This window comes from Oncorhynchus keta, chromosome 36 (assembly GCF_023373465.1).
Source record: "Oncorhynchus keta strain PuntledgeMale-10-30-2019 chromosome 36, Oket_V2, whole genome shotgun sequence".
NCBI lineage: Eukaryota > Metazoa > Chordata > Actinopteri > Salmoniformes > Salmonidae > Oncorhynchus > Oncorhynchus keta.
The window spans coordinates 23574359-23593456 of record NC_068456.1 but is presented as its reverse complement, the minus strand read 5'-3'; the positions used below and the strand labels follow the sequence as shown (position 1 = coordinate 23593456).

General features: G+C 40.4%; 1 protein-coding gene across 1 annotated transcript in view; it reads right to left on the bottom strand.

Annotated features, from left to right (window-relative positions):
* acoxl (acyl-CoA oxidase-like) overlaps positions 1-19032 on the bottom strand; it is a 45065-nt gene extending 26033 nt beyond the window's left edge. Inside the window, exons 1-12 of the mRNA XM_035754552.2 lie at positions 18797-19032; positions 18395-18491; positions 18188-18274; positions 17966-18052; positions 17587-17685; positions 17014-17128; positions 16823-16909; positions 16568-16640; positions 16265-16397; positions 15348-15382; positions 3889-4005; positions 3214-3367 (exon numbers count right to left, since the gene is read on the bottom strand). Coding sequence (XP_035610445.1) covers positions 3214-3367; positions 3889-4005; positions 15348-15382; positions 16265-16397; positions 16568-16640; positions 16823-16909; positions 17014-17128; positions 17587-17685; positions 17966-18052; positions 18188-18274; positions 18395-18491; positions 18797-18951 — 1239 coding nt within the window. The 5' untranslated portion in view covers positions 18952-19032. The remainder of the gene's footprint in view (positions 1-3213; positions 3368-3888; positions 4006-15347; positions 15383-16264; positions 16398-16567; positions 16641-16822; positions 16910-17013; positions 17129-17586; positions 17686-17965; positions 18053-18187; positions 18275-18394; positions 18492-18796) is intronic.
* Positions 19033-19098: the final 66 nt, after the last annotated feature.

Below are 19098 nucleotides of genomic sequence, written 5' to 3'. Positions count from 1 at the left end.
GGCATAGTAAGTCTTATGTGCTCCCCCATTGTTCAATTTACAAGTTCTGAAAAGTTCCATGGCAGTTAATTCAACAGTGTGAAGTTAGTAACAACATCACCTCATTTAGCTAAAACAGCAGTACCTCTTGATTGGTAGTAGATAATTCTGTTCTGATTTAAATAGCAGAGAAGTAGACCGAGATGTCATACCCATCTCTTTAGACAACTTAAAGGGTAAGTGGTCAAAAATTCAGTTGTTTGTAGAAGTTGAGACAAAAAGTAGCTGATGACGTTACTAAAAAAGCTATCATGTTTTATTAGTAGAAGATTATTCTGTTCTCATTCCAGATTTGAATAGCAGAGTAATAGACCAAGATGTCACAGTCTCTAAGTTGTCTAAAGTGCTGGGAAGGTGGTAAAAAATTCAGTTGTTTGTACAAAGTTGGATATTAGGTTTGCTAATGCAGTTACTAAAACAGCTGTAACGTTTGATCGGTAGGAGACATTTTGTTCCTACTTCAGACTTGAATAACAGAGAAGTGGAGAAAAATGTCTTACCCTCCAACATTTTGTCTAACTTGTTGGGAAAGTGGTAAAAATGTCAGTTGTTTTTAAATGTTAGAGGAAATGTTAATGATGAGGTTACTTAAAGAGCTGTAACGTTTGATCGGTACCAGATCATTCAGTTCTGATTTCAGATTTGAACAGCAGAGAAGTAGAGGAAGATTTCACATACTCTAACTTTTTGTCTAAGTTGTTGGGAAAATGGTCAAAGTAGCTGATTTGTATCAAAAGTGACATTGTTTATAGTGAATAGAATAGAATGTTGGGAGTGGTGATGTCACAATGGGACCTTAAAAATGCAGAGGAAATCCCATGAAAGTGGATGGATGACAACAACAAAAAAAGGACAAAGTGTAAAAAATGAAAAAGTTGTATGCAAGCACACTATTCCAGACCATTCTACATGTTTTAAAAGTTAAAACAGCGTTAAAGTTAAAACAGCGTCTAGTTTAAACGGTGTGGGAGGAGTCGCGTTGTAAAGAATAATAATAAACTATAAGTCAGAAATCATTCTTACAATATCTAAAGAATATTATGACTTGAGAAATGGAGACTCATAGATGTTAATTGTTTCATAAATAATAAAAAAAAACATTTCAAAACAGCTTCACTTTTGAAAGCAGTGAAATAAACAGGTAAAAGTCAGACAGTGTCAGTACAAAATGCGGTCTGTGTAGGATCAGACACTCAAGAGATGCGAGCACTCCCACATGACAAGGCGCAGCGTTGTGGTTTCCCAAGTTGCCCTTAGATCACCTCAACGAGAAACACTCAAACCTATTCATCACAGCATTAGGGACTTATTACAATGAAACTATCCCCTACAACAGCAGTATTGAATCAACTGAAAGAGTAGACAGAAATGACCTCCAAGAACCCTCTGCACTCTACATGGACATGGTCACAGTGGCATCCAAAAACAAGATCCAGAACTAGACAATGGATCTGGGTCTTTAAATGAAAGAAACATGGTTAGCAGATGACTGGGGAGTAGTGGTATTTAAATAGGATTGGAATAATGTGCGTCACATACACATGTACAGTGTGGCAAAAAAGTATTTAGTCAGCCACCAATTGTGCAAGTTCTCCCACTTAAAAAGATGAGAGAGGCATGTACTTTTCATCATATGTACACTTCAACTATGACAGACAAAATGAGAAAAAAAATCCAGAAAATCACATTGTAGGATTTTTAATGAATTTTTTTGCAAATTATGGTGGAAAATAAGTATTTGGTCAATAACAAACGTTTATCTCAATACTTTGTTATATACCCTTTGTTGGCAATGACAGAGGTCAAATGTTTTCTGTAAGTCTTCACAAGGTTTTCACACACTGTTGCTGGTATTTTGTCCCATTCCTCCATGCAGATCTCCTCTAGAGCAGTGATGTTTTGGGGCTGTTGCTGGGCAACACGGACTTTCTACTCCCTCCAAATATTTTCTATGGGGTTGAGATCTGGAGACTGGCTAGGCCACTCCAGGACAATGAAATGCTTCTTACGAAGCCACTCCTTCGTTGCCCGGGCGGTGTGTTTGGGATCATTGTCATGCTAAAAGACCCAGCCACGTTTCATCTTCAATGCCCTTGCTGATGGAAGGAGGTTTTCACTCAAAGTCTCACGATACATGGCCCCATTCATTCTTTCCTTTACGGATCAGTCGTCCTGGTCCCTTTGCAGAAAAACAGCCCCAAAGCATGATGTTTCCACCCCCATGCTTCACAGTAGGTATGGTGTTCTTTGGATGCAACTCAGCATTCTTTGTCCTCCAAACACGACGAGTTGAGTTTTTACCAAAAAGTTATATTTTGGTTTCATCTGACCATATGACATTCTCCCAATCTTCTTCTGGATCATCCAAATGCTCTCTAGCAAACTTCAGATGGGCCTGGACATGTACTGGCTTAAGCAGGGGGACATGTCTGGCACTGCAGGATTTGAGTCCCTGGCGGCGTAGTGTGTTACTGATGGTAGGCTTTGTTACTTTGGTCCCAGCTCTCTGCAGGTCATTCACTAGGTCCCCCAGTGTGGTTCTGGGATTTTTGCTCACCGTTCTTGTGATCATTTTGACCCCACTGGGTGAGATCTTGCGTGGAGCCCCAGATCGAGGAAGATTATCAGTGGTCTTGTATGTCTTCCATTTCCTAATAATTGCTCCCACAGTTGATTTCTTCAAACCAAGCTGCTTACCTATTGCAGATTCAGTCTTCCCAGCCTGGTGCAGGTCTACAATTTTGTTTCTGGTGTCCTTTGACAGCTCTTTGGTCTTGGCCATAGTGGAGTTTGGAGTGTGACTGTTTGAGGTTGTGGACAGGTGTCTTTTATACTGATAACAAGTTCAAACAGGTGCCATTAATACAGGTAACGAGTGGAGGACAGAAGAGCCTCTTAAAGAAGTTGTTACAGGTCTGTGAGAGCCAGAAATCTTGCTTGTTTGTAGGTGACCAAATACTTATTTTCCACCACAACTTGCAAATAAATTCATTAAAAATCCTACAATGTGATTTTCTGGATTTTTCTCATTTTGTCTGTCTTAGTTGAAGTGTACCTATGTTGAAAATTACAGGCCTCTCATCTTTTTAAGTGGGAGAACTTGCACAATTGGTGGCTGACTAAATACTTTTTGCCCCACTGTATGCACGCAGGCATGCACACCCACACACACACCATGCCCCCGGTGCACTCGCGGCACTCTTGAAGGCAGGCGAGGTTCTCCCAGGTACTATAGGCTTTGAGTCCAGCAACCAGAGCCTGGAGAGAACTATTATTCTGTAGAACCTCTCCTTTGCACAGAGCATGGTCCATCGTACATGCTGCAAACCTGAAACACACACACACACAAAATGGACACATAACATAAGACATTAGAACACATTCCTAGTATGATGTTCTATAATTATAATACCATATAATTGTGAGGGGCATACCTTCAAATGAAAAAGGAGAGAATATGTACAGACAAAACACTGACACTACAATGCATCATCATAGTGACAAGACTATCATTTACTGGCATTAGATACAACTGCTCTTTTCACCACTATGTCAGTTAACATCAAACCCATCAGCATGTGGGGGAAATAACACCGTTTAAGAGTAGTGTCTCTCTTTATATATCCCAGCGTAGGGCCATGAGAGTAGAGGCAGTTTCAAGTGGTGTTTGACTACAGTTCTCTCTGATATTGACGTGTGTAGAGCAAAAAAACCTGATGCCCATAAGCCGAAACGCATAGGTTTTACTTTTTGCCATAAAGAAGCAGTTTTATTTATTAATTCCATTGTAAAGCAAAGTAGCGGCAGTGATCCCTTCCCTTTACACTACAGAGGAAGTGCTAACATTACCTGGTGGTGAAGGTGAGAGCCAGAGCTGCAGCCAGGTGAGGCATCAGTCTGAGGTACTGGGTCTGGTGCTCAATGATCTTCACCTCCTGCTGGTCCTTAGGCCCAAACTGACGCCGACTGGAGAGAGAGAGAGAGGAGGGAAAGAGAGAGAGGAGGGAAAGAGAGAGAGGAGGGAGAGAGAGAGGTGGGAAAGAGAGGGAGGAAAATGTGTGTGCGAACAGGAGTAGAGCGTGAAAGAGACTCACATTTTGTGTGTATGTGTATGCTTGCGTGTGTGTGTGTGTGTGTGTGTGTGTGTGTGTGTGTGTGTGTGTGTGTGTGTGTGTGTGTGTGTGTGTGTGTGTGTGTGTGTGCACTGTGAATATGTACAGTGCCTTCAGAAAGTATTTATAACACATTGAAATATTCCACATTTAGTTGTGTTACAGCCTGAATTAAAAATTGATTGAATATTTTTTTTTCTCACCATCTATACATACATACATAACAATACCCCATAATGACAAAGTGAAAACACGTTTTTAGAAATGTTTGCAAATGTATTGAAAATGCAGAAATATCAAATGTACATAATTATTCACACTCCTGAAACACCTTTGGCAGCGATTACAACTAAGTCTCTAAGACCTTTCCACACCTGGATTGTGCTACATTTTCCCATTATTATTTTAAAAATTCTTCAAGTGTTGTCAAATTGATTGATGATCATTGCTCGACAACCTTTTTCAGGTCTTGTCATAGATTTTCAAGTAGATGTAAGTCAAAACTGTAACATAGTCACTCAGGAACATTCACGGTCTTCTTGGTAAGCAACTCCAGTGTAGATTTGGTCTTGTGTTTTAGGTTATTGACATGATGAATTTAGGTTGTGTTTTAGGTTATTGACCTGTTTATGAAACAGGCTTGCCGCTATGATTTTATTTATTTTTTATCCTGAAAAATCCCCAGTCCTTAACAATTACAAGCATACCCATAACATGATGCAGCCACCACTATGCTTGAACATATGTAGAGTGAGGAAAGGGGGATACCTAGTCAGTTGTACAACTGAATGCCTCTCTGAATCAGAGAGGTGCGGGGGGGGGGCTGCCTTAAATCAACATCCACGTCTTCAGCGCTCGGGGAACAGTGGGTTAACTGCCTTGCTTAGGGGCACAACGACAGAGTTGTTCAGTATTACTTTAGTGCCTTGTTGCAAACAGGATGCATGTTTTGAAATATTTTTATTCTGTGCAGGCTTCCTTCTTTTCAGTCTGTCAGTTAGGTTAGTATTGTGGAGTAATTACAATGTTATTGAACCATCCTCTGTTTTCTCCTACCACAGCCATTAAAAACCTCTACAGGATTGGTGTCCCTAAACCCAGACGGTTGTTGCTCAATACGTGATAATGTGACTAGAAAACGTTGAATACAACAGCCAACTTTCCACGACATAGACATGTCTTATATGGGCATAAAGCTAAATTTGTGTCCAGTTTACAGTACCTATTACAGCAGAAAAATACCATGCTATTGTTTGAGGATAGTGCACAACAACAAAACACTTCTATCACGGCAACTGGTTTGATACATTCAGTAATCTTGCTCTGATTTCTCATCTTAAAGGGTCCCAGAGATAAAATGTAACATAGTATGTATTTTCCAGAGGGAAGCTAATGATTCATCATGTATAACATTCCTGGGATTGTGTAAACTTAAATGTTTATTTACCATAGCATTTTTGTAGTTATATACTTCAAATGTACTTCAAATGTATAAATATACCAATTCGGCACATTAGGGCAAACTCCTGGCAGACTTGATGTAATTATTCACTGGATCAGTCTATAACTTTGCACGAACTGCTGTCATCTTGTGGACAAAATCTAAATTACAACTAGAGTTCTCTCTCAACGTATGGCCTTTCTCTTGCATTTCAAAGATGGAACAAAAAAAATGAAAACGCATATTTTTTTGATTGATTTATCTTTTACCAGATCTAATGTGTTATATTCTCCTACATTAATTTCACATTTCCAAACTTCAAAGTGTTTCCTGAGCTACAGGCAGTTAGATTTGGGAATGTAATTTTAGGCATAAATTGAAAAAAAAACTGCCAGATCCTTAAGAGGTTTTAAATTCTGTAACTTCTTTAAAGTCATCATTGGCCTCCTTGAGCAATTTCCTTCTTCTCCGGCAACTGAGTTAGGCAGGACGCCTGCATCTTTGTAGTGATTGGGTGTATTGATACACCATCCTAAGTGTAAACACTAACTTCACCATGCTCAAAGTGATATTAAATTTCTGCTTTTTTTTTTACCCTTCTAACAATAGGTGCCCTTCTTTGAAAGGCATTGTAAAACCTCCCTGGTCTTTGTGGGTGAATCTGTGTTTTAAATTCATTGCATGACTGAGGGACATTACATATCTCGACTCAAGAAATGTCAGCTTTTCATTTTTCATTCATTGGAAACATTTTAATAAAACATTACTTCACTTTGACATTATGGAGTATTGTGTGTAGGCCAGGGATCTAAAATCTAAATGTAATCCATTTAAAATTCAAGCTGTAACACAACAAAACGTGGAAAAAGTCAAATCGGTGTGAATACTTTCTGAAGGCACTGTATGTGCTGATGTGGTGGAACATTAGTTTTGTGGAGTGTATGTTGAGTGTTGAGATGTGGTCACCGTCACACACATGCCTTGTTGTGCACCTGTTGCTCTGGAAGCATTACAAAGTTTATCTCTGAGTATATCTGCACAGGTGTCTCAGTGGGGAGAGTGGGGGAGGTGGGGGGGCAGATGAAGGAAAATGTAGATGCTGCAGTCTCGAAGGGATGGCACTGTTATCATTCCTACTCTGATTTCTAGACTGAGGAGCAAAATATACTAACCGAGATACTGTAAAGTTAATGTAATGTGACACTCCAATATACTTCAGCTGTATGGTTTAAGTTGTACACTAACTGTGTGATTGACAGTCCCATGTTACTAAATAATGTGTTAACCAGAAAGATCACACGGATGTTTCTACTATGTCAAGGTTTGTCCCCTGCCAGACCACAGAAGAGCGCACACCTGGGTGTTTACACAGAGGGGAAGTCCTCACAGATGATGATCCCACAACCTCTCCTCAATGTATAGTAGACTCAACTCTGAAAACAAAGCTGACAGTGGTTACACAATGTACTGTTAAAACACAGCTAACCCTAATTGTATGGGGATAGCTGTGTTCTCTTTAATGCTAGTCACTGACAACACGACCATCATTATTCTCACTACCAAGACCACTAGCCCCACTTCAAGTTCCTAAAGGTTTTACCATGCGTGTTGGTGGTGCATTGGAGGGTTTGGTGGGGGGGGGCAGGACGTGTGTCACAAAACAGGAAATGTGTCCTCCATGTGCAGTAGTCTGCATCAGTGTTGTGATTACCTCCCTCCCCCTTTCTATCTCTCTCTGTGTGGGGGTGATTTGGGGTGATTTTTGGGGATGCCAACCACAGAGAAAACCCTCCCCTTTCCGCCAACCCACGCACTCGCCCCCACATTGGAAACTTTAGCAGAACACACGCAACCCACACATGAGGATGCACAAAAACAGATATGGAAAAACAAGAGACTCCCTCAATAGGGCTGTGCATTTTAAACATAATAGGATTTGAATGGAGTTGAGTCAGCTCTGAATGGAAAAAATAACCAGCTACGTAATTTATTACATTGATTATGGGATGAGTTGGTGTGGAGCTAGTCTCGTGTTGCCATACCTCCAAAATCACGTCGTTGTCACGCCTCACTTGAAGGTCTGGAGAATTTCATATTGCAAAAACTGTTTGAATGGTCCACTTGCAACCAGATTTTGATTGGATGTTACATTTCAAGAACCCTCCCCCCACACTCCCGTAGAAGGGCTGCTGTGTGTTATGTGTGCCACTGTTTTCCGTTCGGTTTGGACACATTTTGAATAAAAGTAGGTTTCAAGTGCTCGTTTTCAAGTCATCAAGTGTGGCTGACAGTCTGCGATTTATATTTATTGAAATTGAAAGTGAATTATGCTTGTAAAGTCAAACGTCACAACACGTTCTACACCGCTCTGGTGGCAAACACTTTTTGGCTCGTCTCCATTCATCCACTCTTTGCTACAGCCAATAAATACCGAAAGGCACCCAAAAAAACAAAGGAAGTGGGAGAACCTATTCAAGTAAGTAAATAAAATAAAAAATTAAAATGTAAAAAAGCAAAGTATTATTAACTAGCTAGCTGGCTATAGTATGCCACTTTGTAGGCTAACTCAGCTGAGCTGCTATTAAGGTAGCTAATTTACTTTACATACTGTTTAGCTAAGTTAATTAAATGTCATCAGCTAGCTAACTTCCTTTTAGCTAGCTATCTTGATGTAAGCATTGTAAATTAAAAACACAGTCTCCAAATCCATTTGTAGATAACAGCCATGGAAGAGGGTGAAATTGCAGCTCCAGCTGTCAGTAAAGGTAGAGTGTAGGCATTGATCAGTTCAGTGAAGTATGGAATGGGAGAGTTCTGATAGCGGACTGTACGTGTCATGGGAGTGTTCGGTTTGCTGCAGTTGCGGGTTGCCTGTCCAGTAATCTGCTGTCTCGAAAGTGTCTGTTTCTGTGTTGCATGCTCAAATTAACATTTTCTTTTTGTCTAGTTGTAAGATCTCCCATGTGTTTTATTTGATTGGTGGGTGGGGACAGGATGTGTGTCACAAAACAGGAAATGTGTCCTCCATGTGCAGTAGTCTGCATCGGTATTGTGATTACCTCCCTCTTTCTATCTCTCTCTGTGTGGGGGTGATCTGGGGTGATTTTTGGGGATGCCAACCACAGAGAAAACCCTCCCCTTTCCGCCAACCCACGCACTCGCCCCCACATTGGAAACTTTAGCAGAACACACGCAACCCACACATGAGGATGCACAAAAACAGATATGGAAAAACAAGAGACTCCCTCAATAGGGCTGTGAAAAGAATGTGTGTTCTCAGAGGTAAACTAAATCATGCTCAATATCTATTGCGGTTTTCTTCCCAAATTGAGCCGTTTGTTCTTTTGTTGATATTCAGAAGCATTTTAAACATAATAGGATTTGAATGGAGTTGAGTCAGCTCTGAATGGAAAAAATAACCATCTACGTCATTGTCAGGCCTCACTTGGAGGTCTGGAGAATTTCATATTGCAAAAACTGTTTGAATGGTCCACCAGATTTTGATTGGATGTTACATTTCAAGAACCCTCCCCCCACACTCCCGTAGAAGGGCTGCTGTGTGTTATGTGTGCCACTGTTTTCCGTTCGGTTTGGACACATTTTGTATAAAAGTAGGTTTCAAGTGCTCGTTTTCAAGTCATCAAGTGTGGCTGACAGTCTGCGATTTATATTTACTGAAAGTGAATTACGCTAGTAAAGTCAAACGTCACAACACATTCTACACCACTCTGGTGACAAACACTCTAAAGTGTCTGTTTCTGTGTTGTATGCTCAAATTAACATTTCCTTTTAGTCTAGTTGTAAGATCTCCAATGTGTTTTATTCAATTGTTACTCTTCTTCAGAATATCAACTATATGAATCCATTTTGCAGCTTATCATATGGCATGCATCACCAATGTAGCCATAGGCCTACAATATGATGGCATTACTGGCTTTATGGGAATCTGTCATCTGAAGCAGAGAATAGCTAAACTCACACTTTTACATGTTGAGCTAACTATATGTTCTCAATTTAAAATGATACCAGTATTACAATGTATATGAGGTAAACTATATACCAGATTTTGTAGATTCCTTTTAAAGTGCTGACATATCATTTTTGGGGGGCAATTAGGCTACAGGAAATGAACATAACAGGTAACATATGAGGCTAATTTTATTTCACTTATGTTGCTCCTACAGCACTAATCTGGTGAGCACCTTTGGAGCTCCACCCAAGCGTGTGGGTGATTTTTGGGGATGCCAATTACAGAGAAAACCCTCCCCTTTCCCCCCACCCACGCTCTCGCCCCCACATTGGAAACTTTAGCAGAACACACGCAACCCACACATGAGGATGCACAAAAACAGATATGGAAAAACAAGAGACTCCCTCAATAGGGCTGCCAAAATAATGTGTTTTCTGAGGTAAACTAAATAATGCTTATATCAATTGTTTTCTTTCCATATTGAGCTGTTTGTTATTTTGTTGACATTCAGAAGCATTTTGCACATAATAGGAATTGAATGGTGTTGGGTCAGCTCTGAATGGAAAAAATAACCATCTACAGTGCATTCAGAAAGTATTCAGACTCCTTGACTTTTTCCACATTTTGTTACGTTACAGCCTTATTCTAAAATTGATTAAATTGTTTCCCCCCCTCATCAATCTACACACAATAACCCATAATGACAAAGCAAAAACAGGTTTTGAGAAACTTATGCAAATGGGTAAAAAAAAGGAAATAATCACATTTACATAAGTATTCAGACCCTTTACTCAGTCATTTGTTGAAGCACCTTTGGCAGCAATTACAGCCTCAAGTCTTCTTGGGTTTGACGCTACACGCTTGGCACACCTGTATTTGGGGAGTTTCTCCCATTCTTCTCTGCAAATCCTCTCAAGCTCTGTCAGGCTGGATATTTCAGGTCTCTCCAGAGTTGTTAGATTGGATTCAAGTCCGGGCTCTAGCTGGGCCACTCAAGGACATTCAGAGACTTGTCCCGAAGCCACTGCTGGGTTGCCTTGGATGTGTGCTTAGGGTCGTTGTCCTGTTGGAAGGTGAACCTTCGCCCCAGTCTAAGGCCCTGAGCACTCTGGAGCAGATTTTCATCAAGGATCTCTCTGTAATTTGCTCTGTTCATCTTCCCCTCGATCCTGACTAGTCTCCCAGTCCCTGTCACTAAAAACCATCCCCACAGCACCATGCTTCACTGTAGGGATGGTCCCAGGTGTCCACAGAGGAACTCTGCCAGAGTGACCATTGGGTTCTTGGTCACCTCCCTGACCAAGGCCTTTCTCCCCCGATTGCTCAGTTTGGCCAGGGCGGCCAAGAGTCTTGGTGGTTCCAAACTTCTTCCATTTAAGAATGATGGAAGCCACTGTGTTCTTGGGGAACTTCAGTGCTGCAGAAATGTTTTGGTACCCTTTGCCAGATCTCTGCCTCGACACATTCCTGTCTCGGAGCTCTATGGACAATTCCTTTGACCTCATGGCTTGATTTTTGCTCTGACATGCATTGTCAACTGTGGGACCTTATATAAACAGGTCTGTGCCTTTCCAAATCATGTCCAATCAATTGAATTTCACACAGGTGGACTCCAATCAAGTTGTAGAAACATCTCAAGGATGATCAACTGAAACATAATGCACCTGAGCTCAATTGAGATTCTCATAGCAAAGGATCTGAATACTTATGTAAATAAGGTATTTGTTTCACATTTTTTATAAATTTGCAAATATTTCTAAAAAACTGTTTTTGCTTTGTCATTATGGGGTATTGTTTGTAGATTGATAGGAAAAAATAATTGTATCAATTTTAGAATAAGGCTATAACCTAACAAAATGTGGAAAAAGTAAAGGGGTCTGAATACTTTCTGAATGCATTGTAGATAACAGCCATGGAAGAGGGTGAAATTGCAGCTCCAGCTGTCAGTAAAGGTAGAGTGTAGGCATTGATCAGTTCAGTGAAGTATGGAATGGGAGAGTTCTGATAGCGGACTGTACGTGTCATGGGAGTGTTCGGTTTGCTGCAGTTGCGGGTTGCCTGTCCAGTAATCTGCTGTCTCGAAAGTGTCTGTTTCTGTGTTGCATGCTCAAATTAACATTTTATTTTTGTCTAGTTGTAAGATCTCCCATGTGTTTTATTCAATTGTTACTCTTCTTCAGAATATCAACTATATGAATCCAATATGATGGCATTACTGGCTTTATGGGAATCTGTCATCTGAAGCAGAGAATAGCTAAACTCACACATTTACATGTTGAGCTAACTATATGTTCTCAATTTAAAATGCTACCAGTATGACAATGTATATGAGGAAAACCATTCACCAGATTCCTTTTAAGTGCTGACATTTTAGGCGATTAGGTTCATTTTATTTCACTTATGTTGCTCATATGGCACTAATCTGGTGAGCACCTTAGGAGCTCTACCCAAGCAAGGAATTTGATTGGTTTGATGTGTTGCGAGGCGTCACTGATTTACACCGGGTTCCGATCCCTCGGAAAACTCTAAATGGTTCTCCAGTAGATTAAAAAGGTTCATCCTTTGTTTAAAAATGGCCTTTTCACAGACTACAACTTCTCATTTCTGACTAATTGAAAATGAATTTTGTTTGAAGTATCGCCCTTTCTTAAAACAAGCTATACAAAGCTGGTTACAATTTCAGTGTTATTGTTTTTTTTAAATTGTATTATATCTATTAATGAATGATATTATGAATATAAAATCGGTGGAGTTGTCACATATGCAGCTATCGAAAATATATGGGTATTTCTGCTCAATCCAAACTTACAACCAATTGATTGCAGCATTATCACAAAAATTGAGGAGGCAAGTCGAAAAGGGAGAAGGTAGGGAACTTGTTTGCCTGCCATATATTAAAGATACAAATTGGCCTAAAAGGAATTGGCATATATAGAAAAATCTACCAGTTTGTCCTCAGTTTCATTTGAGGACAAAATTGATGACAGCTGCGCCACACAGGTTGCAAAATAAATGGGAAGAGATTTTTGATGTACCGATTCCATGGCACATGGTTTATGAACTGGTACAAAAAAACAACACTTGATTCAAGACTTTGAGTTTTTCAATTTAAATTATGCAAAATTCTTGCCACCAACAGAATCTCATACAACAATCTCAGCTCTGTAGCTTTTGCTGCATAGAGACAGAATCACTCGATCATTTATTCTGGTATTGTCCCTATGTAGCTGGTCTCTGGTCACAGGTATGTTTTTTTAAAATCATAGCATTCACTTAAAATTAACCTTACAAATAGCAGAGTTGGGCACTTTGGAAAGCCATAGTCAGTCAATAAATCGTATAATAATACTTGTAGGAAAGGTTTTCATCTTTAGCTCACATTTTGTGGATACTATACGATTAGAAAGGTTCAAAATGTATGTAAAACATGACAGCACAAATTAAGCATATATGGCACATGGAAACCAAACGAGGGTGGTCTATGGTGATAGGTGGGATGGTCTGAGAGTGGCAGAGGGTTGGGATTAAAGAGCTTATGTTTGATAATGTACTATTGTTATGTGATTGCTTTATATAAAAGTATGTATGCAAAATGTTTACGTAAAATTAACAGTAAACGTCGAAATGTTGGACACAGCTACTCATTCAAGGATTTTGCTTTATCTTTTTACACATTTTCTACATCAAAGACATCAAAACTATGAAATGACACACATGGAATCATGTAGTAACCCCAAAAAAAGTGTTCCAACAAATTTTAAATATATTTGACAAGTAGCCACCTTTTGTCTTGACAGCTTTGTATACTCTTGGCATTCTCTCAACCAGCTTCATGAGGTAGTCACCTGGAATGCATTTCAATTAATAGGTGTGCCGTGTTAAAAGTTAATTTGTGGAATTTCTTTCCCTCTTAATGCATTTGAGCCAATCAGTTGTGTTGTGACAAGGTAGGTGTGATATACAGAAGATAGCCCTATTTGGTAAAATACCACGTCCATATTATGACAAGAACAGCTCAAATAAGCAAAGATAAATGGCAGTCCATCATTACTTTAGCACGTGAAGGTCAGTCAATCCAGAACATTAGAAGATCTTTGAAAGTTTCTTCAACTGCAGTTGCAAAAACCATCAAGCGCTATGATGAAACTGGCTCTCATGAGGACAACCACAAGAAAGGAAGACCCAGGGTTACCACTACTGCAGAGGATAAGTTCATTAGAGTTACCAGCCTCAGAAATTGCAGCCCAAATAAATGCTTCACACAGTTCAAGTAACAGACACATCTCAACATCAACTGTTCAGAGAAGACTGCGTGAATCAGGCTTTCATGGTCGAATTGCTACAAAGAAACCACTACTAAAGGACACCAATAAGAATAAGAGACTTACTTGGGCCAAGAAACACAAGCAATGAACATTAGACTGGTGGAAATCTGTCCTTTGGTCTGATGAGTCCAAATATGAGATTTATGGTTCCGACCGCCATGTCTTTGAGAAGCAGAGTAGGTGAACGGATGATCTCACATGTGTGGTTCCCACTGTGAAGCATGGAGGAGGAGGTGTGATGGTGCTTTTCTGGTGACACTGGCTGTGATTTATTTAGAATTCAAGGCCCACTTAACCAGCATGGCTACCACAGCATTATACCATCCCATCTCGTTTGTGCTTAGTGGGATCTATCATTTGTTTTTCAACAGGACAATAACCCAACACACCTCCAGGCTGTGTAAGGGCTATTTGATCAAGAAGGAGAGTGCTGCATTAGATGACTTGGCCTTCACAATCACCTGACCTCAACCCAATTAAGATGGTTTGGGATGAGTTGGACTGCAGGGTGAAGGAAAAGCAGCCAACAAGTGCTCATCATATGTGGGAACTCCTTCAAGACTGTTGGAAAAGCATTCCAGGTGAAGCTGGTTGAGAGAATGCCAAGAGTGTACAAAGCTGTCAAAGGCAACAGGTGGCTACTTTGAGGAATCTAAAATCTATAATATATTTGGATTTGTTTAACACTTTTTTGGTTACTACATGATTCCATGTGTTATTTCATAGTGTTGATGTCTTCACTATTATTCTACAATGTAGAAAATAGTAAAAAATAAAGAAAAACCCTTGGATGGGTTCAACAAAATAAATATAATAATAATGAGGTTCTTTTAATTTTATTTCACTTATGTTGCTCATATGGCACTAATCTGGTGAGCACCTTTGGGGCTCCACCCAAGCAAGGCATTTGATTGGTTTGATGTGTTGCGAGGCGTCACTGATTTCACTGGGTTCCGATCTGTCTTTAGATGATTTCTGCAATGGAACTTCCCCATGCTTACTGTTTACGGAAGCCTGGTTCATGACAAGGCTAGCGTGGAGCTAACCCATCACTTCTATCGGCTTTATGTAAACGTTCCACATTATGAAAAGTGCTACTGTGTATGAGCAGGAATACGAAAGACTACCACTAGAATGACTGTTAGAACCTTTTCAGTTGAAATACAACGAAGAAAATCATATAATTCCAATCTCAATCACATCCATTGCATATGTGCATACATGCATTTGTCAAATGAAATGTAAAAGCAACTCATTTTTAGTTAATGTGGGATGTATGGGAGCGTCAGAAGTGCACTGGGGCAGCAGGTAGCCTAGAGGTTAAAATGTTGCTGGTTCGAATCTCCGAGCCGACTAGGTGAAACATCTGCCGATGTGCCCTTGAGCAAGGCACTTAACCGTAATCGCTCCTGTAAGTCGGTCTGGAGAAGAGTGTTGACTAAAATGTAAATGTACTGTACCTGTGGCTGTAACGCACTGCAATGATGAGGCCCAACTGTCGGTGAGAAAAACAACAGACACACTGTAAGATCTCTACACAGAACAGCACTGATGCTACATGCCTTTATCTGTAGGTAAAGCTTCAGTGCAAAATCATATCCACATTTGTTTTGTGTAAAGTTCTTACAGACCCAAAAACAAAACCATAAGCTTAAATATGAAACGGTGTTTATTTGAAACTGTCTATGGACCATAATGTACTATTTTATTTCACTTAAAAGACAGCTGCAAACTTTGTACAGGTTCAAAGACTAAGTTACTGTGACCCACAGCCAATACACACTGATAAGATCAGTCTAAAAGTACACCATAGACATAATCTGGGCCAGATCTATTAACAGCTCTATTCCTATGCTTCTCTGCTCTCCCCAAGCTAATAACAGTCCATCATATTTTGAAGAAGTCAGATCTGTTTTAGCAACTCATTCAGAGTATGACAATTCTATTTATGCAACCATCCAACATCACCAAAGGGTCACCTGTGGTCAGAGCTTTGTATGATTGTCTCTTGGTTACCTGCCAGACTTGGGACACAACCTGGAATTCAGTCCCGTCATTGGGTATACACAGCAGACTATGACGCCAACCCATCTGGCCTAGATTTACCCAGACCGAGGCCCATAATCCACTCAAACTGCAGATGACTGAGCTGATTTCTCTCATTAGAATAGCACATAGAACATAAAAGAAGGTGTAACAAAGGCAGTGTTATGCTTTGTCCCTGTGACAGTGTTGAGGGAGGTAACGTAAATCAAGACTGCCCTCTAGCTGTCACTATCCATCACAGTAAGATGGTAAACATGGTCAAAGCTAAAGAGAGCTAATTAGTTTAAATACACTAGTCTAAATCATAATGCACATGGCCTTGTAAACTCACCTTCATGGCAGCTATGGCCTGGACAGTGAGCCCCAGCCTGGTAGGGGTGAGAGCAGCCAACATGGCGTTAAAACGTTTGCTCTTGTTCTGGACAGGAGAAGAGTACAGCCCATCTGCCGACACACAGCCAAACCTGGAGCAGGAGGGTCATAAAACACATTGATGCTGCATACTGTACACAGCTAGGAATCATTAAAGTGAGGACATATTCCAATGATGTCTAGAATGCATTCAACTTCCAAAGGCAGTTCTAGAGAACTGTTTAATGACCCGGCAGTGGAGCACATGTTACAGTCCACTCACTTGCTGAGCAGGTTCGTCCTCGGTATCCTGACATTGTCGAATATCAAGATGCCATTGTCAACCCCGTGTAAGCCTGTGACAACACACACAGCATGGCTAAGTTTCAAATGTTCAATGAAAATCCACGTATTAATACACAACGGTGTGAATTTGTGACAGGAATGATTGTCTCACAGCATCATATTCATGTGTTTGTCATACAGTCGGAAGAAGAACGCTGCTTAGATGAAAAAAAGGCCATTGAAAACTAGCTACCTTCTTTGTGCTTCATGTCAATGGCTGTCACTCCAGGATTCATGACTCCATGTCGGTCTCGGATTGGAACAATAAAACAGTGAGGACCTATGGGGATGAATAAAACATGTTAACACACAGTAGTAAATGCACAGGGGCTGTTGCTAAACACAATCCACAGCAGACAGACTGTTGTATTGAGTGAGTCCCACCTTGGGAATCTCCATTGATGATGAGCTGAGCGAACACAGAGGCGTAATTCCCCTTCATGGAGTTTCCGATGTACATCTTCTGGGCATCCTCACACGGTGTGTGGATGATGAACTCCTGAAGGCCAAAAGATGAAAGTATAACTAAATATGATGATATCGATGCTTCTTTTGGACTCCATGAGTACAGGGACCAGTAAAGAAAGGCATGAAACACAGACGAAGAGGGAACATACTGTATGTACTAGATATGACCTGCACATTTCACATACATATTGATGTAGTTATGTAACACAATATGATCTAGTCCACTGTGTTACGGACCACGTACAACAGACTATCATTTGGGGTATGTGGTAGATTGTCCTCTGCACATAGTGTAACTGTAACTAGTGGAATTAGTTACAGTTAGAATTTCATCCTAATCCAACTGACTGGTACAGTTGGTCCATGTTGAGTGGTGAAAAGTGGTCGCTGCCTTGTGGAACCAAACGACTGTCCATCAGTTCAGAATTCCGCATTGCCTCAATGGTGTCACATGATTCGTGAGTGTGTTATGCATGTTATTAAGCTGACCTGTGTAGATGGCTCGTAGCAGGCCTCTGTAAGGATTCCCCGGACGTTACTCCCATGACCCCTCTCTGTCATGGCAAACATCCCAGTGAACTCCGAATCCTGACAGAAGTCACACCCAGTCATTCAACCAAAACAATTAGGATGATGATTTGACAAAGAGTTAAAAATTAAAGGCTAAATCCATTGTTGTATCAGATAAATGACAACATCCAATGGCAATATGTGCTGTGGATGAATGAATGTGTATGACGGAAAAAGCTATATACAAGTGCATGCATTGTAAGAATGTAACGACAAGAGGCAGACATTGAACAAAAGCTGTAAATGATCTGTTATATTACTTTGCATGTGAGCTGTGTGAGTGGCAGTGGACTCATACCGTAACCGGGAGATACCATTTTTTCTTCTGACCAGGGCTTCCAAGGTTTGTGACTGCACCACCAAACAAGCCACAGACAACACCCAACTGTGGACCAGAGGGGAGAACACCAAAGAGCACTGTACAGACAGCGAGTACAGTGTAATCATACATGGATTTGGTTATGTAAATAAATGCCTATGACAAGCTGTGTGTGTGTGTTGGAGAAGTCAATTAGCATACCTTTACTCCAGTGGACATATCTGCAGAGCATATCAGCTCCGTGATACCCAAGCTCTTGGCTATGAAGCCTGGTTGTTTCTCTTTAATCTAAAACCCCTCAAGACATAAAAACACAGTTTCATAACTGAACAACACCCAGACAAACATTTGCAATTGCATGGTGTAAAATTGGTATCAGTTGAGGGGTGTAAGACTGAATTCGTTCACCTGATCTTTAAGGTGATGTCGCATTAGTGGCCTCGTTAAGACATACTCCAGTCTCTCCACCGTTAAATCTCTATTCTGGTCCAACGTGAGACCATAACTGTAGAATAAAAATGTATTACATTTTAGTATGTGACAGAACATTTAACATGAACATTGAACTGAAAATGAACATCGCAGCGGGAAATTAGCATTATTTTTATCCAGATGTGCGCGCAACGCGCAACAGCTGGTAGCCGCACAAACCCTTTTCATAAAGCCGTGACATGATTTGCCAACCGCTGAAAACTGTAGATAGATACGTAAAAGAGCATGTCCTTAAACCTTAGCTAGCACAGGATTAAATCGTGATGATCAACATATGATAGAAAAGTTGGATAAAACCACCAGTAAGAGATCACGAACCTGCTAGTTCGAAAGGGCTCGCCTTGGGATATTTCTTCACGAATATGATCTTTGGTTTCCCAAAATTCACCATCGAGGTATCTTGCAAGACTACTTGGAGTAGATTTGTCAGCCATTGATGTCTCATATGTCCTCTCTTGTTGGGAAATATCCATTGTCAAGCGGAACACACAGAGCACAACCAGACACAACTGAAGATTGTCACTTTCACAGTCAACTTCCGCGTCCGGATGATGTCACTCGATGTGTAGCTGAAACGTGTACAAAATTATACATGGTTGCAATTACTAAGGCAGCCCAAT